General features: G+C 36.2%; 1 protein-coding gene across 10 annotated transcripts in view; it reads left to right on the forward strand.

The window, feature by feature from the left end:
• Trpgamma (Transient receptor potential cation channel gamma) overlaps window positions 1-19,347 on the forward strand; it is an 83,787-nt gene extending 64,440 nt beyond the window's left edge. For 9 of the 10 annotated variants that reach the window (XM_083046256.1, XM_083046255.1, XM_083046261.1 and 6 more), the window contains 15 exons: window positions 1,233-1,467; window positions 2,555-2,703; window positions 3,926-4,121; window positions 6,524-6,694; window positions 7,158-7,392; window positions 9,511-9,631; window positions 10,419-10,703; window positions 11,336-11,469; window positions 11,560-11,683; window positions 11,954-12,149; window positions 12,461-12,655; window positions 13,610-13,835; window positions 14,819-15,190; window positions 15,681-16,178; window positions 16,421-19,347. In XM_083046256.1, coding sequence (XP_082902382.1) covers window positions 1,233-1,467; window positions 2,555-2,703; window positions 3,926-4,121; window positions 6,524-6,694; window positions 7,158-7,392; window positions 9,511-9,631; window positions 10,419-10,703; window positions 11,336-11,469; window positions 11,560-11,683; window positions 11,954-12,149; window positions 12,461-12,655; window positions 13,610-13,835; window positions 14,819-15,190; window positions 15,681-16,178; window positions 16,421-16,590 — 3,307 coding nt within the window. In that variant the 3' untranslated portion in view covers window positions 16,591-19,347. The remainder of the gene's footprint in view (window positions 1-1,232; window positions 1,468-2,554; window positions 2,704-3,925; window positions 4,122-6,523; window positions 6,695-7,157; window positions 7,393-9,510; window positions 9,632-10,418; window positions 10,704-11,335; window positions 11,470-11,559; window positions 11,684-11,953; window positions 12,150-12,460; window positions 12,656-13,609; window positions 13,836-14,818; window positions 15,191-15,680; window positions 16,179-16,420) is intronic. The other variant, XM_083046260.1, reaches the window with a different exon arrangement.
• The last annotated feature ends 473 nt before the right edge of the window (window positions 19,348-19,820 follow it).

Below are 19,820 nucleotides of genomic sequence, written 5' to 3' on the forward strand. Positions count from 1 at the left end.
TTATTTATAGCTTTAATAAAATATTTATTCCTTGATATTATTGCGAAGCACACACACACACACAATTCATTATTGCGTGTGTTATTTTGCCGTCTTTAAATATACAATATACATGAATAAACTTTCGCCAGTTGTGGTAAAGAATCTCTTCAATTCGAATCTCTTACGAAGTTTGCTCATATAATTTTAAAACTTTCAGGAATTTTCTCTTTATGTTGGCGTAATTAGAACTGATTATTACCTATGATTAACTTCTCATGATTAACTCTCGTGAAATTCCTCGCGTGTAACTTAGCATGTAATATCGCTACATGATTCTATATGAGCTACCTACGTGTTTAATTTGAAAGCAGCCGAATCAGTCTGAAAAAATATGTTCTTCCTCGCAAAATTATGTTGAAAATTTATCTGGGGTTATAAAAGATGACCTAAAATTTTTGAATGTTTTTTTGTTTCTATTATTTTAAATAATTTGAAATAAATTTTTTTTAAACGCAAAAATCAAGATTAAAATTAGAGATCTTTAGCAAACTAAGTTTCGGAAGAAAGAATAAAATAAAATTAGATATTTTTAGATAATTTTAAGTAGCTAGATTTTAATAAAATTTTAATTTAAATCGTACTTGAAAAGTTAACGTTAGTATTAAAAATTGGAATGACAATCGCGCTTCTAGTAATAAAAATATATTTTCAGATTATCTACACAAAAATTCTAAAACATTCAAAAAGAACATTTAGTTTTTAAAATCTGTAAAAATATGTTTGTATCTACAAATTTTGAACGACATTCATCGATCTTCTAAATACTCCCCTGTCACTGCAGAATCGTACTTGAAAAGTTAAACACAGTGTATATCTATATAATCTATATATCTATAATCTATATATCTATATAATCTATATATCTATATATAAAGAATTTCTCGCCTAATTATTTTCGTGCAACGAAATTATCTCATCATTTCGTCCTATGTCTGACTTAATCTATACTTAACTCCTTGAATGCGTAATGAGTATAATTTACAGTGTATCTTATAGTGTGTTAAAAATTGGAATAACAACCGTGTTTTTAGTTTAAAAATAAAAATATATTTTCAGGTTAGCCAAAGTTGTAGTAAAAAGTTGTAGCAAAAAGAACATGCAATTTTCGGAACTCCTGTATAAAAGTATTTGTACCTACAAACTTTAAACGGCAATTTATCAATCTTCCGAACACTCTCCTGTCACTGTAGAATGCTCCAAAAAGCCCACGAGGCCGACATTAACATCAACTGTGTGGATCCTCTCGGGCGATCGGCCCTGCTCATGGCGATCGATAATGAAAATCTGGAGATGGTGGAGCTTTTAATAGAACACAAGGTCGATACCAAAGATGCACTCCTTCACGCTATCTCCGAGGAATTCGTCGAGGCGGTGGAGGTCCTTTTGGAGCATGAAGAAACCCTTCACAGAAACGGCGAACCACATGTAAGTCTTTATAATGCATGGTCTTTACACGTGAATCTTGATAGAAAATAATTTATCGTAATAGGTTTTTGATATTTTTAACTTTAAATTAAAAGTTATTCTTATATGAATTATATTGTCATGTCTCTCGTTTCTTGTTGCAATTAGTTAAAACCACTGATGTCATAATTACAAAGTGCGATTTTCAATTAAATAATATTTTTACAACATTTTCATACGTGAAATATAATCGTGAAATATATTCTTATTCCGCTTTTATGATCCAACTTTTATGATCCAATTTGAATAATCAGATTGTATCGCTCTCAATTTTTTGCATTTTAATATAAATGTCGTATACATAAATAAATTATCTATAGATTCTAAAAATTAATTGGATCGTAAATTGATTACTCGTTGTCTCGCTTGCTTTACAAGCGGTTTTTTTGCACTTTATTCCGCCGTCAATCGGTCTTCCTCTTCCGGCCATAAAGACGATTCCACCAAAGCAAATGATTGAAAAGCCGTTCGCGAAAGCAAAAAGGGAAACGAGTAACTCGGGGAAACGGAAACAAATTGCAAAGGAAGGAAGTAAAAGAATGCGAAATTCCGAATAGAACTCTAATCGGCTTTAACAAGAAATCAGCTTAGACAGAAGTTCGATGGAATGATATCTGAAAGCGTCGAACGAATTCATTATATGGTGGAGAATTGGTTTCCCGTGAAGAAAAGTCTACCGCCCATGACGATGACTGATTAAGCCGATTACGCTGGTATAATGACAGCGCGACTTCGCATCAAGAGACATTATTTCTGCCAATTGTCTATGTGACACAAAATGTGTCTCTCCATTAAGTCATATTCCTTTATTATTTCCCTAGATAAAGAATTATTACGATGTTTCGTGTTATTTTATTTCGCTAAGAGAGATTAATTCAAACACCTATTATTACGCTCCACGAAGAGAGATAACTGCAAAAAGCAGTTTGCGAATAATAATAATTTTAGACCAAGGAAACTAAATGAAAAAGTACTCGCGTAAGAGAAAGAAACTGTCGGGTAATGGACTTTTACGAAAGTAATGACTTGCGGTTTAATTCTTTCTTAGAGTTGGGAGGCATTACCTCCTGACACAGCCACGTTTACGCCGGACATTACGCCGTTGATCCTATCGGCCCATAGGGACAACTACGAAATCATAAAGATCCTTCTGGATCGTGGATCCACTCTGCCGATGCCACACGACGTTCGCTGTGGGTAAGATACTTCAAAAGTTTATTGACCACTTTTCCGACAAGGAAGAACTATATGGAATTGAACGCAATTCATGGTACAATCGAGGGTAAAGAAAATTATTGCTCATATATAAACAAAAATTATAAACTAAAATATTTTCTTTTATAGAATTTCATACGAAAAATGTTTATACATATAACAAAAGATTCGAATTATTGTTTTAGTAATGTAACTTTATTGAAAGAGATACGCTTTTTATAAAGTAGAAGATAATAAAGAATAAAGAAAAAAATATATAAATATAATTTAATGTAGGAATATTAAAAATTTGCATTATATAATTATGTACATGTGATATTTTTTTGAAAAAAATGAATTTCTCAAAATGACATATTAACTCTTTCTCTCTCTATGAGTGTTTTAGTACGCAGTCATTGATTTAATAAGTAAGAGTACTCTTTTTGGGACTAATTAATACCCTCGACCGGTTTATCGCCTTATCCCTTTGTGCGGGCGCGACAAAAGCTAATTAAATTAGGCTAAGCGTACATGAGCGCCACGTTACCACCATCGCCACTCTCTAAGAGAAAATTTAATCTGTGATAATAGTATTATATGATATTAAGCTTTATAAACCCTTTGTCTCGTACTGGAACCATAGAAAACTCTTCGAATTCTTCACTGATAAGCAGAAGATGAACTTTTTATATCACATTATAATATTATAACATGTATTGCACGAAAATATCATGGTATTTATATTTAGAGTATGAAGATATACTAAATAAATGGCATTTGTAGATATAGGGAAGAGATGGAATAGAATTTTAAACACGAAATAGTATATTGAATGACAATATTTTTTCTATGAGTTTGAAAAAGCAGAGGATTTTTTACATTCTTTATTTATAGAATAGCTTTTGTTTGAAAAAATGGCACTTCTCCGCGCTCGAAACTTACGCGCGCGGAGAATTAAAATATTACGTTTCGTGCATAAAAATAAAAAGCGCTTTGTAATAAAAAAGTTCTAGTATTAGTAATCAAATTTTTTTCAATTCGAACTAGATTTCTCGTCGCGTAACAGTCGAGATGTTGATAAAAGAGACTACAGTTGTCCTGAAAGATGATGTAACGTCATGATACACGCGATCGCCTTGGGAAATATTCGAGAAACGCTCACACCAGGGGACCTACCAAGCTGTTTTCACTTAAGTTTGTTGTTGCCATTTGTTATTTATGCTAGATGCGACGAATGCGTGACATCGAGAATGGAGGATTCTCTGAGGCATTCGAGGAGCCGAATAAACGCCTATCGGGCGTTGGCATCGCCATCCTTGATAGCACTGTCGTCTAAAGATCCCATCCTGACTGCCTTTGAGCTCTCTTGGGAACTTCGACGACTCTCGTTCTTGGAGCACGAATTCAAGATCGAGTACCAGGTAAAGAATGGATGTTTCCTGCAATTGTGTGTTTTTTCCGAATAACATAGTTTGTCATATTGGATCGTTGCAATAGATGCAAATAAAAGTTTCAGCTTTATGTGTATGGAACTACTCTTAAATAAAATAAATGTCATGCCTGATAAATATTGTGCGCTACGACTCTTTCGCAAAAAGAACGCTTCAGCTTTTGCGAAATGTTTACGATTTTTTAGCATGCATTAAACTTGTAAAAATATTGAAAATTTTATTTCTAATTCTATTTTTAAATTGTCTACAGTTTAATCGGAACAAAATTACAAAAATAGCTTTTCGTTCTGAAAGACATTACTAAATTCTTTAATTATAGAGATATCTTATTTTCTTATAAATTTTATTTTTAAAATCGTATAAAATTTTAACATTTTATATGCAACAATTTTTTAAAATAAATTTGTCGTTAATTATCACTCGTGGAAAAGTATTAAGAATATTTATTATATATTTATTTTTACTCTCTCTCTATTGTTGTAACGAAATGTTACATACAATATATAATATATATAATGTGGTTAATTCATGCAAATATGCAATACGCGACAATACATAATTATATAAAATAAACAGATTATCTTGAATTAACAGAAGAAGGAGTTACAGATATACGTTTAAATTTTTAACATAATTTAAAATCGCATATTATAATTGTGCTTTGCGCGTAATGTTATAAATGTAATGACGAAACAGTCACAAACAATTCGTTCGCTTTTCGAATTAATTAAATTGAAGTCATTATTTCCTTTACGCAGTGATGTTTCCTTCTTGCGTAGTGCGGCATCTCATTTCACGGAACAAATTTATCTCGCAGTAAGGCTCTTCGGTACGTGAGTTAACACGTGTTTTCCTTAATTTAGCGGTCATGTAGATGTACGTTTACACGGCGCGTTTTCCTTCTCGTTCCTCGAGCTTAAGTGAAGCGCGTTTCTCAAGCTCTATACGTTAGCCTATATCTCTTTTTCATCTTTCTCTGTACTTAAATGACGAAAGTTTAACTGCTCGCCATGCTCAGGCACCTTTTGATTTATAAATTGTGCGCATAAATTGTGCTTTTCAGCAGTAATACGGCGACCGTACGCATTACTATCGAGTATTTTTATAAACCTTTTCAACGTCATCATCAGTCTCGTTTCATCTTTGTTTTTCAGTTACTCCTTATTTTTTCTTTCGAAAACATCGTTCCCCTTCATTGTTGTTTATCTTTCCTTATCTTTTAAGTGTGTCAATGATAAACAGCTCGATGAGGATGAGAAGAAAATGAGTAGGGTTTGATAAATTGCTTCAACCCTTCTCAATTTCTTTCTCATTCAATTCTGTTCCCTATCCCTATATTATCCTTCTGTCCCTAATTTAGAAAAAAAGATAATTTTATTCGTAACTTTTTATTCATCTCTAACGAACGCATACTAACTCGATCTGATATTAATCTTCCAGCGAAATATCCTCTATCCCTTTTTGTCCGTCACACGAAAATATAATATTAAAAGAGATACGTTAAATATCGTGCATTGTGTGAGTAACTTCGCGTCCCGCGAGATAACTTCGGTTTACGACATCGTTGAGATTGAAGATTAGCAACTCGATATTGCAGATTGCAATTTGGGGTAACACACAGTGGTCTTCCCCAGATAAACCGTATATAATCTCGCAATAACATTAACTGCTCGCCTGTTCTTCAGCTTCTATTTTAGTACCATATACATTGAGTTATAACACACACGAACAACAACCTAAGGCAACTTAAATTCTTCTATTAAAAGAGCAATTTTTTTAATAACGTCAAATAGAGAGAAACTATCATATTTTAAACTATATGAAATACTTTGACAGACAAATCCTTGCCAAACAATATCGCATTTGTTTGATCAGTTATTCGATTAATAAAAGTAAATTATAACCGTACGATTTTCCTATGCAATTTTATTAAGTGAAGAAAACTTTCTTCGGAGATTCTTGACTTCATTCGTCAGATAACAATGCGAGACACATCGCAGAGGCTGCTATATCCGTAAGTACGTGACCAGAATCCGATTGGACTCGGGGCAAGATTGGCGAGCGATTAGGATGGGATCTCGAATGCTTGTCGACCTTGCAGGAAGCCTGGAAGTTCGATCAGCCGTTGCCTTTGTCAAGCGTGAGAATTCCTCCGCGACTTGTAATTTCTGACACGTGAGGCAGCAGCGCGGGGCATTTGTCGAATTTCCTTTAGAAATATCGATGAACCATGTTTGAAATTCTCGCCAGCAAAATTAGGAGAATTATTTGCAACGACCTTAGAAAATTAAATGCTTTGGAAGGATACGAGCGTTTTCGAAATTGCATTACGATGTACTTGTAATTTAACTCGACAACACATATCATTTCAGGAGCTTCGAAGACAGTGCCAAGATTTTGCGACAGCTTTGTTGGACCACACTAGAAGTTCTTACGAGCTCGAAGTCCTGCTGAATCACGACCCAACGGGACCAGCTTTTGAGCACGGAGAGAGGATGCATCTCAATCGCTTAAAATTAGCCATTAAGCTGAGACAAAAAAAGGTATGCAAGAAAAAGATCCATACACCTTATACATTTTTAATTATATCTCATTATAGAAAAGATATAGAATTAAATTTTTTTTAGATTCATATAATAAAAGTGATGCGTGCAACTTTGAATATATATATATTTTTTTGTACATATTTAAACAACCGCAATCATTTCAACTCAAAAATGAGGAAAGATTTTCTACATTTTCAAGCACATGTAAGATGTCTAGCAATTATATCATCAATTATTCACTCAACTGCGACTTCCGAAATATTGACGCAGAGATAATTGAGCTTCAATTAAACAGTGAAGCAGAGACCGAGGAGGTTCGTTAGTTTAATGTTATAATTAGGGACGACAGTTTAGACAGCAATTACAGTTTAAACTCTGATTGCGCGCGTGTTGTCACCTTCCCTTATAGTCACATGACTGGAAGCTGTCGGTCAATATTGCGTTACCTGGATGTTTTCAGTTTGTGGCGCATCCTAACGTGCAGCAGCTACTAGCATCGATCTGGTACGAAGGCCTGCCAGGATTTCGAAGGAAGAACATGTTCCTCCAGGCGCTAGAGATTGTCAGGATCGGCGTTCTTTTCCCGTTCTTCAGCGTGGCTTATATCATCGCACCCCATAGCATGGTCGGTCAGACTATGAGAAAGCCATTCATCAAATTCATCTGTAACTCCGCATCATATTTCACTTTTCTATGTGAGTACGTTTTCACAATTAAGTTGCACAACATAACTTTATTTAGATAAAATCTAGTTGTATGAGTTGCAATTTTTTTATACTGTGTGCAAAGTGCTTATGCAACTGTTTATCCATTAATTATACTGATAAAGAGGAGCGGCCAAGATAAAAAAAAAATCTTCACGCTAAAGCGTGCGAAGCAGATGAAACGCTCCGATAACAGATCAGATCATTTCACACTCGGAGTAGTTTCATGTCGCGCTTTAAATCTATCCACTTGGCACGACATCCTGGCCGTAACCTGCCATTTCCTAGATTGTTCGCCACACTTGATCAACGTGACCCAAATATCCGGTTCATTCCGGAAATATCAGAGTCGTACCGTTGAATCAGCTCGATACCTATCGCCAATTCTTACAAACATCCCTCTTATTTTTGGTCCGCTTTACAGCCGAAACAGTATTCGATTCCAAAATTGATGCGTGAAATTGTTTCTAGTCTCAATCGAAATAACTGATTTCCAATCGAAATTGGCTGAAATAATCGTTACAACGCAATATCTGATTTCGAAATCAATGACGTTATTCGATTTGCGCGATGCCGGGAAAGTCAATATTGCAATCAATATATATTTAATTTATACGATTTCGCGTATTAGCTACGTATCTTGGAACAATCGATTCGGAAATCGAAATATGTGCGCATTCCACTTAATAAAGCAATTTGAAATGATTCATGTTACCGAGATGATTCACGTTACTAAAGCAGTTATGCGTAAAATATCAAGGCCATTTGTATTTTTTAAATAGCTCTGTTTTTCTCTGCGGTACTTTGTTTCCTGAAACAATCAAATTTTCGCGCGATTACACTAAATATCTGATAGTGAGCAAATAATTCCGCTGGGAAATTTTCACGAAGCTAACGAAATATGAATCTTTTACGTATAGCTAAATTTCTCCTCCATTAAGGGAAAATAAGAGAAATTATTTGATTAAGCACATAATTTTATCTGGTAGGTATATGTGCGCACACGAACGAACATATTATTATTGCGTCGTTGCATATAAAATATCGATTTTGCATTAATAATGTTTACACAATTTCCAAGGCAACAAAATAAATGCAATTAAGACAATATTTTTTCACGTATCTTAAAGAGAAAAATTATTTTAATAATTTTTTAAAATCAAATAGAAAAAGATAAAAAACCCTAAAAAATATGTTTTCAGTTTTATATTTCGAGCATTAAATTTTTATTACTAATCTCCATTTATTTATGTTAATATTCTCTTTATTCTCTCTTGTGTAAAATACATAAATTGTTTTTGCAATATTATGTGCAACTGTGGAATTGCAAATATTTGGTGAAAATTAAAGCGTATTTTTATAAGAGAACCATGTTATTTTAAATGTACGTAATACACGTTTGATTATTAATAGACGTTTATCTTTCGAGCTTTTGAAGTTCGATGTTTCATATGTAATGACTAAATAATTTCATGTGTTTAACGATATTCGGTATGACTCATTCGACGGAAGTGTTCAAAAAGGGAAGTGACACGTATCGCGAGCAGCATTTCCTACGGTGTATTTAACTTTCCGGCACGTTGGTAGATCAAACACCTACGTGGTAAACGTCAAACAGTTTACAAATACCTTTCGATGCCGCTACCAATAATAATGGTGCACTAATGTACGGAATTCGGACGGTTAAGAAGCATTATTGCCCCGAGATTAATTGTTCGCCAGACCGCAAACGATATATCCTCGGAGCTTGGCTTCCGCTATTCAATACCACTTAATTATACCGGATGTTTCTCTATCCGAGTTTCTCTTATCCGAGAAAATTACAAAACAGATTCTTTAACGAACTTGGAACGAAACTCGGAAATGCGTTCTTCATTTTTAGAAATAAGTCTCATAAGAGGGAAGCTATTCTTCATTCTTCGCAGCTCTCCAACTAATCCGCATTAAATGTCTGACAATGAGATATTAAATCTCATCTCGAACCGAAGTCTATTTCTTGACTTGAATCAAGAAATCACGATCTATTAATTCCATCTATTGTCTCTGCTTCGACGTGAAAAGGTTTTGAATTTTTAATAATAACGATTGCGCATAATTTTGCCTGCGCAGTCATGTTAATTCTGGCTAGTCAGCGGATAGAGAGCGTAATCGGTAATTGGATGGGACACGACGTCGATGAAAATGAACCAGCGCCGACGAAACGCGGTGCCGCACCAACGATCGTGGAATGGTAAGACTCTTTTTTCAATTTCATTTTTATTATTTTTATATCACGTTTGTTATCACAGTTTTAAACGCTGCAGTTTGCGTTCTTTAATTTCGGTTGAGAATAATAGAACGAGAGAGAGAGAGAAATTATCATTGAGAGAAATCTTTTACTTCGCAGAGTACAAGCAATTTTCGTTATAGTAAGTTGCGAAAATAAAAAGTATCCATGAAACGCGAGAAATAAGAAAAGAGTAAAGAAAAGCCAGGTAAAATCCGTTTAATATCTACCGCTTATGACACTCTCCGTTCGTGCGGAAAACGGTAATATGGAACGCAGGAAGCGTTACATGCAGTAAGTCGGTGGTAAACGAGATAAAGCCCCAGAGACACGTGCAATCTCGAGGGATCTTTTCCTCACGGTGACGAGATCGAAATGAGATAATCAAGACCTGTCGTATTGTAAATTTCAGGATTGATTTTCCATTTAATTTGGCGCGTTAATACGATATCGCTAACGATGCAAATAATTAATAATAAATAAAGGCAAGCGCAAGTAATTACAATGAGTAAAAAGAGAAAAGATATTGAGAAACTAAAGAGGTATTAGTTATAAGAGAGACTCTAAAATCGATTCCGAGCAATATCAATTGAATGAAAAGACTCGACGTTAATGAAATAAATTACAGAAATGCGCGTTTTTTGTTCTCTCCCCCTTCTCACCCTCTCCCGCTTTCTCCCTTTTTCTTTCTCTCGCTTGAGGAGATTAATAAGATCGAAACGAGGTGACTAGAGTGTGTGACGCGTCGCAGGATTATATTGGCCTGGGTGTCGGGGTTGATCTGGTCGGAGGTGAAACAATTGTGGGACGTGGGCCTGGAAGAATACGTGAACGACATGTGGAATGTGATCGACTTTGTAACGAACTCGCTGTACGTAGCCACAGTCGCGCTCAGAGTGGTAGCTTACTACAGGGTGCAAAAGGAGAACGAGGGTCAGGCACCGGGATCACTGATCGAGCTTCAGCGTGAGCAGTGGGACACTTGGGATCCGATGCTCATCTCCGAGGGCCTCTTCTCCGCCGCCAACATCTTCAGGTAATAAATCGTACAAGCGCTCGGAGATTGTGTATCTCTGCTGTCGCCGGAAAGTTTAGAACGAAACGACCGCGCGATAAACTGCAAGCACTAAGTTGAGCTTTTTAGTTCTGCAAATCTTCTTTAGTAAATTTTAGTATAAAATGTCTGATTTTTTAAAATTTTTTTGTAAGAAAATAAATAAATAAGTATTATGCGATATTTTATTTTTTAAATTTACTTTAGACGATGTATAATTCTCGCGATACAATTCGGCGCAGAATTCTATTTTTACTTTTATGCTCTGTATAATAAAAATAAAAAATATTTGCAGAAATAAAATGCGCATATATTACGATGTGTTGCGTATAAAAATATAAATAGAGTTCTACCTGAAATTTTGTCGAAAATTGTAACTCATGGAAAAATGGTCCTTTTAGAGAGGAAGCGTTCTGATCTCACAATTCTGAAATTTATGTAACTAGCGCGTTGCATTTAAAATGCATTTTGAGGGTGAATAATTACTGCATCGCGTCTAAAATGCGAATGAGTTTTGAATTGCATTGGAGAGTCGTGCTGCTTGATATAACGTAAAAATTAAGAAAGTTAAATATAGAAAGCTACTACTAATACCGAACAATGTTACGTTATAGTTCGCTAAAGCTCGTCTATATATTCTCCGTGAATCCTCACCTCGGTCCGCTGCAAGTTTCCCTGTCGAGAATGGTCGTGGACATCATGAAATTCTTTTTTCTCTACGTGCTGGTTCTCTTCGCCTTCTCGTGCGGTAAATAAAATAAAGTCATGATAAGACAGTCCGTATACAGAAGAAATATTAATGTAAAAAAAAAAAATAAAATAAAACAACGCTTGTTAGGTCTCAATCAACTTCTCTGGTATTACGCCGACATGGAGAAGAAACGATGCCCTACGGCGTATCCGGCCAATGCTAATGTGACTACCGACTCCAACGCGTGCGTCGTTTGGCGCCGATTCGCAAAGTATGCAGCGACAATCTTTTTGGATAAATATTTACATGTAAAAAAAATATGTAGAGTTCAAAAGAGTTCAATTTCCATGCAAATTCTCGAAGTGTAAAAAAAAAAAGATGAGAAAGGATAAAAATCGATATTTTACTCCGGAAATTAAATCTTAGAGTTACATTATATAAAGTATTTCATATTTTACAGTTGAATTTTTTATTATTATTCTATCTCTCTCTGTCAGATTTTTAAAAATTTATTTCGAATGATGTATGATTTTCGCGACAGTCTGTTTGAGACAATACAAACGCTCTTCTGGGCGGTTTTCGGCTTGGTGGACCTCGAAAGCTTCGAATTGGACGGCATCAAAGTGTTCACCAGATTCTGGGGCATGTTGATGTTCGGCACTTATTCGGTCATCAACATCGTCGTTCTCCTGAATCTCCTAATCGCCATGATGAATCATTCCTATCAGTTAATCTCGGTAAGTGTATTCCGCCTTCTCCGCGAATCTCTTCAACTTTATTTATAACAAGATCTTCGAACGTACAAGTTACAAGAACTTTAGAGAGAAACGTAGGAAATGAGAGAAACTTTAATGAATCGTTAACTTCAGTCGCATTAAATAGCAAAAGTGATACTTATTTGACTTTGTGAGATATAACGAAAATGAACGCGAGATTCTCTCTCTAGGAAATATTAGAACGAGAAAAATAAATTTTTGCAAAACATATTTCTCGCGTTTATAATTAGCCAAAGCTAATTAGCGGGACAATTCGGTGTGCTCGTAATTAGGAACGCGCCGATGTCGAGTGGAAATTCGCGAGGAGCAAACTCTGGATCAGCTATTTCGAAGAGGGTGGAACCGTCCCGCCGCCTTTTAACATCATAGCGACCCCGAAGAGCGCCTGGTATGTCGTGCAGTGGATATATCGGAAGCTCTGTGGACACAGCAGGGCGGCCAAGAAGGAACACATGCGCACAATTAGGGTAAAGGATAGTTTGCAGAGTTTTCGAATAGTTGGAACAACAGCAGTGTTTGTTTTTCTTTTTTTTTATGATGAAAATTCTCAGGAGATTCGATCCTCTCGCACGCGAGAGGATCGCTTTTGAACCCGAATCCTTCACGAAATTCAGAGCGAGTTGTGAAATAAGATGTCAATAGACTATTGCGAGAGATTCAGTTCAGAGAGAATATTGAAGGATGTTGAAAAATGTATATTTTACCGTAAGAGATCTTCTGCGAATTTCTTTTCGAAGCTACGGCTTCATTTTTAGATTTTAAAACTCGGTTCTTAGATGCGAGAGGAGTGGCGAGAATATTTTTAAACCGATATTTGGAGTACCAACGAGTGAAGTTTTCACATTTTTTTAAGAACTTTTGGGGGATATTAAATCCAAAACTTTTGTCATTATTAGTTACAACGCGTTCTGCATATTTATACCTCGGGTTTAGATATACAGAGTTTCCCAGACTCGTCAACTTTTATCTATCGATTCTCCGAAGGGTCTAAAGGTAATTTTTAACAAAAATAATAAAGATACGTAACTTTTTCAAATTATAAACGATTAAAGATAAAAAAGTTTTCCAAACAACATTCAAAGTCATTTTTTTCTCGAAAAATCTTGTACAAAAAAATTTTATTTTATACTTTCGACTAATTTTTGCATAGAGAATCACCTTCTTTTCGATTGTATCATGTTCCCTTTGCATAATATTAATATATTATACACCCTTTTCTTTTGATCAAAATCGAAAATAACTTATAGTGACGCTTGACATTTTCGCTAAAAGAGAAGCTCAAGAATACGCATTTTAGTCAAAGAGTCTAAATAATACAATAGCTTGACAAATCTGGGACACGCTATGTAGAGCGTAATGTGCACTTTGTAACGAAAACGTCTGACGTTGAAAGGTTTCGATTTCTGATTCTCTTGTCTCAGCGAAAAGTCAAGCAGGCCTCCGAGCGAGACTTTAGGTATCAGAGTATCATGAGAAATTTGGTAAGACGATATGTCACCGTCGAACAACGTAAGGCGGAAAACGAGGGCGTCACGGAGGACGACGTGAACGAGATCAAACAGGACATCAGCGCATTTCGCTGCGAGCTCATCGAGATACTTAAGAATTCCGGCATGAACACATCTACCGCAGCGAGCAGCGGTACCGGTAAGAAAAGAGAAATATTCCGCATGAGCATCAATTTATTTGCATAGATAGTGTTTTTTTTCGCCGATGTAAAAAGAATGTACGAGCGCGAGGATCAATTTTGTTCAATAAACGAATTCGTTTTTTAGGGGATGGAGTCGGAGCAATTGTATCGCGAGATTTAATTTTGTGCAATTAAACAACGTTTCGATTCTCTAAAACAAAGTATTGCATTCGACACGGTAACGAACGAATGCGTTACCGAATTAACGACGGGAATCACAATATGAGCGACGGTGCAATTTCTGGTAATCCACAATCGTTAATCGCGTCACGCGTATATAGAGTCGAAACTTTAAATTCAGCCCCGCGGATTCTGCTCGCGAATGCCGATCATTATTTCACTCGCGGTAATGCTCGCATTAGTCATCCGAATGGGAATCCCCCTCCCTGTAATTTGAAATTAAAGAAGGCGCCATTAATCACTAGAGTTTCAGAGCTAATTACCGTAATTGTCCGACTGCCGTTCAGTATCGCGCCGCTTCGATTATTTATAAAACGAAAAAATGCATAAATTTTAAATAAATATAAATAATACCTGCGTTATAATATATTTCTTATTTTTTTAATTATTTTATTATTTTATTTAATGTTTTTTTGGTAAAGTAAACGTAAAATTTCTCTTTTATTACTATACTATATAAACTTTCTTGAAAGCTTTATAGCTGCTTAAAAACTTCAGCAAATTTTAGAAGATATACATTTTCTCTGTTCTTTTTTCTGATATTTATTTATTTACTTTTCCGTATTTATTACACTGTTTCATTCTATGTCGGAACACATGTATATATTGCATTGGTTTGTTTATTCACTGTAATTTCCTTAATTATCCTCTATTTACATTACGTATTATTGAACTTAGCTATCTGTGTAGTTGTTTAAGTTTTTTTAAGTTTTTCGTAGATTGCTTGAGGCTGTTCGTCGATTTTCTGTTTATTCCGTAGACGGTAGCCTTAAAGAGATATCCCTAGGTGCGGGTGGTAAGAAGAATCGCCAGAAGGAGAGGCGTTTGATGAAGGGATTCAACATCGCGTCGCAGCCAGGCGGAAGCGGCACTCTACCGCCCGTGGCCGAGTTCATCGCTTCTCTTCAACAAGCGCAGGACGAGAACTCTTCTCAAGATCTATTTGGCTCGACTCTAAGCGGCATTTTCGGACCGGGCGTGAAGAAGAGCCCACATCATACCAGCACTAATAGCGTGCCCGGGCTGGTCACCGGGCCGCAACAAAGTCGCGGTACCAGAGGTAGCTCCCGGAAGAAGCGCTGGGGCACCTTAATTGAGGCTGCGAAAGCCGGAAGAGTCTCTAGACTGATCGGTAAGTCAATTAAGATTTTTTCGCATTAATGTTTCTAATTAATAATAATTAATTAATACATAGATTAATATTCGCATGCTTTTTCATTCATTGAATGAGTATGTAATTGTCGAGATTCTTTATTAGAGTACGAAATATGATTGAAAATTATATTTTTTTCAATTAAAGTTGCGAAAAAATATTTTTAAAAAATAAATAACACTTATTTATTATTCGCTAAAATATCTTATCGAATCATTCGTTTTCTTTTCCCCCTTTTTTTATTCAGAAATTTGATATTCTAATTAAGTATTCTAGTTAAGTTTGTTAATAAGGATCTTAATTTAGCATTTTTTCATATAAATCTTGCAGGGATTGACGATATTATTAGAAACACTTATTATTTTATCTCATCTATAGATAATAGAAACTTTCTCTATAGAAAATAGAACGATAATAATAGAGCTCAATTTATAATTAAGCGAACGTTTGAATTTTTTTCTCTCCCCAGGTAGATCTCGTTCGGAGGACTCGGTGTATTCGCCGCCGTCCGAGGACGGTGGGTCGCGATCCGAGGGCTCGTCGGACTCAAAATCCTCCTTGGAAGTGGCAAGTCAGGACGTACAAAGTACGCAGCATCCCCATCACTCTCACTCTCATCACGCGCACCATCACGAGTCGCATCACGTGTTCAGCCACGGCCTTGGCCCGGCTTTGGCCGCCCTGAGGAGGAAGCGCAAGAAGTTCTCGACCTCGAGATCGTCCACCCCCGCGATGACCAGCAGCACCAACACGAATCCCCCGGATTCGAGCGCGATGCACTCGATCGCCACCGTCCTGGCGTCCAGGGTCTGCTACAAGAAGCAGCTGCAACGCGCCAGCAGCGTGCCGACTCGGGGCCCCGAAATAACTCCGCAATCGTCGATAACGACTCGACGGCACGAAACTACGCAGAGCCAGGAGCCCAGCTTCGACGTCGTCGAGATCGCCAATATCAGCGAACAGCAAAGTAAGTCAATATTATTACACAGAACATTATTTCACGAGAATGTGTACAGGAATAACGCTGCGGGCGAGTCTTCAATATTTTTAAAAGAATGTTTTACGTGCAGTTTTTTATTAATTTTATTAATTCAACTTCTTTATAAAATTTTGAGACTTTTTTGCATTAAAATTTTTAATTTCTGATATTTTTAGAGAGAAATGTAGAAAGGGAGAAATTCTTGCGACACGGTTGTGATTATTTTACAGATGTTGTCAGCGCAGTACCATTGACACCGTCGACCACCGAGGAGAGCGTGGCGACGAGCGTCCCGACGTCGAAGTTCACGGCGAAGCGAAACGGATCGGCGACGACGCAGCTGCGTCTTCCCGGCATCGAGCCGATTTCCGGCCACGACGTGTCCACCGGCTGGCTCTGAGGAAACCGACGTGTCGCCGGGCTGCGGCGGCCGATCAGCTGACACAGGAAACATCAGTCGGAACTCAGCTTCGAGCTTCGTTTTCAATGGCCATGAGGCTATAGAACGACGCCGACGACGATCGCGCACGCACGCGACACGATCGTCTCGACGTCGGCAGACGCACAATGATGCCTTTCTCGCGACAAGACGCGCCAATGCCGATTAAACGTAAGAGCGACATCGGGAATCTCGAAGAGAAACCTATCCTCTCTCGTCGACCCACTCTCCTTCCTTCATCTGAACGAAGCATCCTTTTAGTACGAGCGCGGCTTCCTTCTGATCATACGATGTCCGATATGATGAGGTAACGAATTGAAAAAATTATTATTCTATTTATTGAACAATTTATTTGCATTATATCTACGCATATTTATTTATTTATTTTCGTATTCTATGCATTTTATTGACGCGAAGGATTTTCAACGATTATTCGGATAAATTTTTTATTTTATTTCTGATTTTTAAAAATTTTAAACATATTAAACATAGCAGTTGTACATAAAACGTATTTGATGTGCAACATTTGTTGTTTAATTATTTTGAAATTAGTGAGGACCACATGAAATATCAATTTGATAGCAGACTACGTGATTTTTTTCTTTACGCGATCGTGGGATTTCGCGTGACTACTTTAAGCGACGATCGATGGTAAATTGTGTATTCTGTGGATTATTACTATTGCTATTACTGCCAGAACGCGAAATACGTGGGTCGGCAACAAATAGCCTAGTCAACACTAGTCAGTCAGAAGATATCGTAACCAAAAAGGTGAAAAAAAAAACAATTATTACATTATTAAGTTAACTTCGAGAGACGACGAATTACATTACGTCAAACAGATATAGTGAATAAAATTAAATCATATCTTCAGAGAGCTGGTCTACTGGAGAACGAAACTCATAATCTCCTAGCTCCATTCGAGCGATTGTTTCTTCGACAATTTATTTCTTCTGTATATATACCTCACAGATTCACTCTAGTCACGAACTAATCAATACAATCATTGCCAACGGAGGATTTTTATTATTTTTTATTCTACAATAATTTAGAAAACAATGCGTGTCTGTATGTGTATGTGTGTGTATGTGTCTATGTGTATGAGTGTATGAGTCAAGAGAAATGATTATATAATCATTCTTCCGCAAGTATACGCAATAAAAAGAATTGCGTGAGAAAGAGAGAAAGTTGGATCCTTAAAAGTTTTATTTCTGCAAAGTTTCAGTAAACAGTCGTAATTCCAAGTTTGCCAACAAAGCGATCTTTAATGATCCAGTGCGTACTCTCCGTCTATTTAAGACTAACGATAATAGCTACGAAATCTTTCGTTAATCGAAATGGGCGAAATCGACTCGCCGATCGAAATTTTTCGCAGACGAGGCAGGAACAAACGGCACGACCAAAGAAACACACTGTAGTACGTAGTCGAGTAGTGGCCTAAACGAACGGGAGTCCTAGATATTACGTACTACTACTTCTCCTAGATATTACAGATGTACGTTATATGTACGTTAATAATTATTATTGCTATTGTTAATGTGTTAAACGAATCGCGCGATCAGTACCACAGGTAAGTTCTCGAGAAGCGAGTCGCCTTAAGCGCCCTGTCCAATCGCTCGCTTCGTCTCTCTCTCTCTCTCTACCTATTCATCATCGATTTTCCCGTGGTCTCGATAGCGCCAAAAAGAGATATAGTCATTATTAAAAAGTGCTATATATCTGCCAAGAATCTCAAAAAACTATTACATTTATATATTTACATTATTTTAAATAATTTTAAATAAAGTGTCAAATTTATTAATAGTATTAATTAAATGTGGCAAAGAAATATAAATTTTTAGTAAGAAAGAGAGAGTTTGAAGAATATAAAATTATGTATATGATATAAAAAGTTTAATGAAACGGTATACATTATTTAATAACGAATACACTATTGTATGATCTTGAATAGGACATGAAAGGACGATTTGACGTTCTTGGTAGATGTATAGTGATTTAGTCATCCTATCGCCTTCCCCCTCCCCTCCCCTTACGTGTATTATTTATATACATATGAAATTATTAATGTAATTATATGAAGCTCTAGACCTCCAGTTGATGGTAAGTAGCGAGGGTTCATTGTGAAAAGAAAAGGAGAAATATCTATGAACAACACGGAACCAATTGATTTTAAATAAGTGCGAGATGAAACTCAGAATTATTTGAATAATAATTAGTCCTGCGAATCCGATCGAATTTTTTCACGATTGCAGATGTATATAATATTGGAATTCTTCTATCCGCGAACATACATATACAGTTCCCTCCATGATTTCGCTTGTAAAATCGCACATGTTACGCGAAAGATAATGGAAAACCGTAGTAGAGTCTCGAAAGATCTCTCGAGAAACTGCGGAATCTTGGATGTTTTCCAAAGACAGCGCTCATCGCAATTCAAAGTCCGTAGTGAATTATGGGCGCATGAATCATGATATCGAAGCGTAAAGATAGCAAACGCAATACCTAAAGCATTGCGCTTGTTATCAATCAGCTCGAATGAACGTATGTTCCTCGAGGCGATGTTTCGCAATGTGATTGCAAAAAAGATTGAATATAACGCGAGAAGCGAGGATCAATCGGATAGATTCATAACTCAGGATTTTATTTTAATTGCTTTTTCCAAATGTATACATATACTTATGATATAATATGAATAAGTTTTATGTCGAATGCAAAAAAAGTTTTTTTTTAAGTTAATTTTTTTCTATTTGCTGGCAATGCCATAAATATTTAATATATTACGGTTAACCATTTGATTTGTGCGTGATGATTAATTTGCTGCAATGTAAACGATGGAGTTTGATTAAACAGATGCATTACGAGAGACAAACATATTATCCGACATAAAGCGATTATGCCGCATTATAGGGTCGATTGAAATTCGATGGGAATTAGCAGAGAACAACACCGACACGAAATGACCATTAATAAAATATCATTTATTCTGATAATTCGTTTATTTTGCACCCAACATTTTATAGCGAATATAAAACGCAGCTTAATTACGCGATTAATTTAAAAACAGGCATGCACTGTAATTCACAATAATGGGGACCGTAACGTAATAATGTAACATCGATCTTGCATAAAAGCGTTGATTAATATTAATCCTGGAATGTTCAACGTGAATCAGTAGATTGTATAATATTGTT

Source organism: Prenolepis imparis, unplaced genomic scaffold (genome assembly GCF_030444845.1).
Source record: "Prenolepis imparis isolate NDT839.2.m4 unplaced genomic scaffold, iyPreImpa1.0 SCAF_9, whole genome shotgun sequence".
NCBI lineage: Eukaryota > Metazoa > Arthropoda > Insecta > Hymenoptera > Formicidae > Prenolepis > Prenolepis imparis.